This window comes from Gossypium hirsutum, chromosome D08 (assembly GCF_007990345.1).
Source record: "Gossypium hirsutum isolate 1008001.06 chromosome D08, Gossypium_hirsutum_v2.1, whole genome shotgun sequence".
Taxonomy (NCBI): Eukaryota; Viridiplantae; Streptophyta; class Magnoliopsida; order Malvales; family Malvaceae; genus Gossypium; species Gossypium hirsutum.
In genome coordinates, this window is record NC_053444.1 from 68,218,151 (window position 1) to 68,223,433 (window position 5,283).

Sequence of the window (5,283 nt, forward strand, 5' to 3'; positions counted from 1 at the left end):
TTTTTCAAAAGAAAAAATCCATTTCATTTAAAGCGGAGTGATTCAAAATTCATCAAACAGTTCGCATTTTATCTTCTCTAACTTAAAACATCGTATTAATATATGAAATTTCTTGGAAGGGCATGTCCCATTGAAATCTACCCAAAAACCACATGATTCTTAGGGACCATCAAAATCCTTAATTAGAGTCCCTTTGTTTATTTTTCATTTTATTTAATTTTAAAGATCAAGATTCTTAATGAAATTAATTAAAGGTCCTTTAAGGTGCATGAGGAGACAATTTATATCTAATTAAACCCCAAATCCCCTAAGCCCCATAAAAGAAGACAAATATTAAAATATTATTACCAAAAAGAAAGTGCATTTGCATGCTGGATTACAGTCACCTTTGCTTAAAAGAACAATTTCATGCTTTTCTTGGGTACGTCAAACTGTACTTAAAACAACACTCTTTGTAAATGACTAGGAAACTTCATCTTTGATCTTTGAAACCCATAAATCTTTTACCACTTCCCATAAAATCCTTCTCTTAAAAAAGAATGTTTGGGTCTTACGACTTACAATATAACTTTCCCATTTTTTTTTTCCTTTGAAGATCTTGAAATTAGATCTTTAGTGATAAAATTTACGAGATATCTACACCTAAAACTTATATTCAATAATAATTTTACTATAAAAATTTTATTTTCAACAATAAAATGAGATTTTAAGTTGATTTACATTGAACTCTTGTGGTTGGTTTGATAGTTTAGAGTCGTTTATTCATAGAATCCTCCCGAGCTTGAACTTTTTGAGGAGCAAATGGTAGTCTTTTATCTGGGTAACTCTCTTTGGATGTAGCAAGTTTTAGTCAATAGGCAAGAAGAGGTCTAAGACCCTAAACCCTTTCATATAATTTTTGGCTCTGGTGATGAAAGCTATTGAGTTATGGGAAACTTTTATGTTAATAAACTACAATGGAAATTAAGTTAATGTCGATGCTTAAATTCTAAGTAATTCTTTGAAAGTAATTTATTATCAATAAGTAATTATATCAATTGTAATAAACCATCTATTGATCGCCAATTATTATTATTTTTAAGCAATACAATAAGAAATATTTTTTTTCATAATTAGATTTTACTGAAAATTGAAAAAGAAAATCATCAATCGCAATGCAATATTACAAAATTGTGTTACAAAATATACATATAAATACACAAGAGAGAAATAACGGGACATGAACGAATACACAACTTATTAAACTAGACGAATAATCCTAACCTTAAACAGGAATCAAGAGTTTTGTGCTAAACCTTCTTTTCGATAAGAAAATTGTGATCATGGGGTTTCAAGTGAGACACACGAATGAATACTACACAAAAGATGTATTGATGTGCTATGTTACTCAAATTCTTTTCTTTTAACTTTGTGTTCGATAATTCTTATGATTATTTAAATACATGTAAGATTTAGTAAATTAAATATACCCGTGTGAGACATATATTCAGAATGAACACTAAACTCTGAGTTCGAGTAACATAATTAGGACCCTTTAATCATCGAGGTTGAAAGATGATTGGGGCTCCATATTGTGGATAAAGTAGCATGAGAACCGTTGGAGCATGCTGGTAAGTTGGGGCCAATCGGAAGGTAAACCGTTGAAGTATAATTGAAAGGGCTAACTTGGCCTGTAAAACGGCCAAGTTTTGTCCAATGCATGTCCGAACCCCAAGACCAAACGGGATGAAACCGATCGGGTGTTTTGCTGCACGTGCCACACCTTCGGAAAACCGGCTTGGGTTAAACTCGTTAGCATCGTTGCCCCATATGGCTTGATCATGATGAACGGCCAAGATTGGTATCAAAAGTTCAGTCCCACGTGGGATCATGTAACCCCCAAGCTCAGCATCTGATTTGGCTCGTCTTATTGTGGCTATCGTTGGCGGATACAACCGAAGTGATTCATTTAATATCATAGTCAACTGCATACCAAAATTTACAACCCAATATCAAAAATATTTTTTAGTTAATTAAAATATACCACCAATCCTTATATATATATTTTTTATATTTTCAATTTAAAAATCTTAATCCCACTAATAACATTGTTAGCATAAAGAGACAAAGACATTAAATTTTGTCTTCTGAATTGAAAGAGGGAGAGGCGATACCGTCTTAAATTTGACAACATCATCTTTGGTGGGTAAGTCACGTGATCCGCACGCCTTTAACACCTCATCACGTGCTTGCACCTGCCACTGTGGGTGCATTGCTAGCAAAACAGTTGTCCACGTCAGCAAATTGGATGTGGTTTGTTTGCCTGCGAAGAAAAAACTCTTGCACTCTTCAATTATGTCATCCACACTCATATCTGGACTTGAATACGAAGATTCGATCATTAATCCCAGCAAATCTTTCGCTCCGTCCTCTCTTCTTCGATTCTCTGATTTCCGGCTTTCGATCAATTTCATTAACGATTTTCTAATCTCTTTGTCCAATTTCCAGCACCTTATATTTCGTCTCGTCGGCATAAACCTAAAATTTAAGAATCAAAATTTAAATTCTAATCTAAGCACTCGAGAATTTGGTCTAGAGGTAGAAGCTGCCACTTAGTAAAATAGTATAACTTCAATTTTAGTCCCTCTTAGATCGTTTGAGCCCTTTGATTGATGAAAAAATTTTCATTTTGGCCTTAAAAAATTTATTGGTTTGCCCCTAATTTGGTTTTTACCTATAGCCAGGGATGAACACTTTCTGAAATGTCTCGGCAGCGAGTACCATTTGTTGAGCTTGTAAACAAAAAATAGCCTTCCCGTCTTCGTAACTAGTACCGAACACGGTACGCGTAATGATGTCTTCCGTAAGCGTTTGAAACCACTCGCAGACGTCGATTTCAACGTCCCTAGAGCCATTGGCCGACATTGCGGACCATTTGTCTAGCATATCGGTCATTCGTTGTGTCATCACCGGCACAAGCAACTACAATTAAAAGAAAAAGAAAGGAACATTAAGTTAAAAATGGAATACAGGTTGATTCAGTTGGGTGAGTAATCGATAACATTTCGAAATTCGAATCTTACTTTGAGATTTTCCATATGGAAAGTGGGTGTAATTATTTTGCGATGATGAGCCCATTTTTGACCTTTTAGACTAAGGAGGCCATCACCTTCAAGCTGTTTAATCAAAGGGTGGGCTTCATTTTTTTCATACAATTCGGACTTGGAGATGAAGATTTCCTTTATCAGATCAGGATCCGACACTGTGACCCGAACCGTGGGTCCGAACCAGACAATAAATGGTGTACCTGCAAAAAACATGGAGTTAAAAAAGTTGATGAGGTTTTGTTGGGTCAAATTATGATTTTGGTCCTTTTACTATGCTCAAATTTGAATAGATAGTAAGCAAAACAAGTTAATATTAAAGAAATTAAACAAGGTTTTTGGTTAAATTTTGATTTTAGTCCGTCTATTATGCTCTAATTTGGATGTAAAAAAAAAACGAGTTAAAAGTGATGAACTAAACAAGTTTTTGTGTGTTAAATTGTGGTTTTGGTCCCACTACTATGCTCAAATTTGGATTTATAATAAGAAAAACGAGTTAAAAGTGATCAAACTAAAGAAGGTTTTTCTTTGGTTAAATTCTGATTTTGGTCCCTCAACTATGCTCAAGTTTGGAATTTAACCTTTGAATAAATACGATTTTGAGAAACATAATTAAAAAAAAAAAGGAGAGAGAGAGACAAAATCGTTTATTTGAACATAGTTGAACAATCAAAACCATAATTTAACTCCTTTTGCAACAAAAGGAATTTGAAGTTGGAGCTTGGAAGAACAAAGTTTGCAGAAGAGGAAAAAAACGATAGAAAATTAAAAAATGGCAGCCATTAATTCAAAAGGAAAATTAAGCTTATAGATTTATAGTGTAGGAACCTTCAAAGAGAATACAAAGAACAAAACAAAGATGACATATATATATGTATATGTATATAAACCAAGGTGACAGACAAGTGCAAAAACACTGCAGGTTTATATATATAGAAAAGAAGGGATGAAAAGAGAAGAAAAACAAGCTTCAGATTCAGGAAAAAAAAGTGAAAATTTTGAAGAAATCGATCAATTTTGATGATAATAATCAAAACCCAAAGTGTTAAATCACCTTGAAAAACCATAGAATTACAGTACATATATATATAAATGAATGAAATAGTTGATTAAAATTACCATAGATTTTCTTCCAATGGTGATAAAAAGAAAGGACCCTTGGGAGAATATTATGAGAGAAATCAGGCATGGGAGTTGCAGAAGCTTTCAACGTCATCCCCACAAGTTCTTTAACATTGCCGATGAAGAAATGGTAAGGTGGGCCTTTAATCCCTTGTTTTAAGAAATGGCTTTCGATCTTCTTTGGTTTCCACCATAACAACACCACCACTTTCATCATCATCACCACCATGAGTAACGCCATGGAAGTGACGAAAACAATCTTCGATGGCCACTGTAACATTACTTCCATGGAAAAAAGAGAAAAAGAGAGAGAGAGAGAGAGAGATTGGTGTGCTTTTTTGGGTGACCTTTGAGTTGGCTATAGGAGAAAGAGAAGAAGAAGAAAAGTGATTTTATAAGGAAGGCAAGGCCAACGGCGTAGGGGACGCCATTGGAATCATATAAAGGATCAACGTGAGGATTTTGTATTTTTTTTAAATTTTATAAATATAAATATGAACAAATGTTACCTTCGGTAAAATTACTATGAAAGTGCCTATACTAGGGGTTAGATTACGTTTTACCCTCATTTACTCAAAAAATGGGTAAATTAATTTTTGTATGTCAAATAAAAAAGCAAACAAGTCATTTTTGTTAAAAGTATCATTCATTCCTACTATTAAAAATTGACGTAACTGATGAAATAACTAGATAGTTACACGTGGCATGCCACGTGTACCTTTTTGTTGACATACAATGACTTGTTTTTAATAGTAAAGATAGATAAAAATTTTAATAAAAGAACCTGTTTGTTTTTTATCTAACATACAAAGGCTTATTTACCCATTTTTTGAGTAGGGAGAAAAAAATGTAATCCAACTCTTAATATAAAGGCCTTCATGACACTTTTATCGTTACCTTCTTGATTTTATAGAAGGACAATGTATTGTGTGGGTGTTTCTTTGTTGGGTTTAGTTCGGTATCGTGGAGTTCAATTGAAATTCTAAAAAAGGGGTATAAATAAAAAAAATTAAAAATTGAGGTTTAATGAGAATTTTAGAAAAATAGGGGATTTAATTAAGTTTTTTAAAATCTTGAG

General features: G+C 33.2%; 1 protein-coding gene across 1 annotated transcript; it reads right to left on the minus strand.

Moving 5' to 3' along the window:
* Nucleotides 1-1,221: 1,221 nt before the first annotated feature.
* Nucleotides 1,222-4,648, minus strand: LOC107909224 (cytochrome P450 734A1). The gene is made up of 5 exons (XM_016836692.2): nucleotides 4,203-4,648; nucleotides 3,063-3,286; nucleotides 2,714-2,961; nucleotides 2,154-2,517; nucleotides 1,222-1,964 (listed from the first exon to the last, which is right to left on the minus strand). The coding sequence occupies exons 1-5, from the start codon at nucleotides 4,492-4,494 to the stop codon at nucleotides 1,539-1,541; spliced, it is 1,554 nt and encodes a 517-aa protein (XP_016692181.2). The 5' UTR covers nucleotides 4,495-4,648; the 3' UTR covers nucleotides 1,222-1,538.
* Nucleotides 4,649-5,283: the final 635 nt, after the last annotated feature.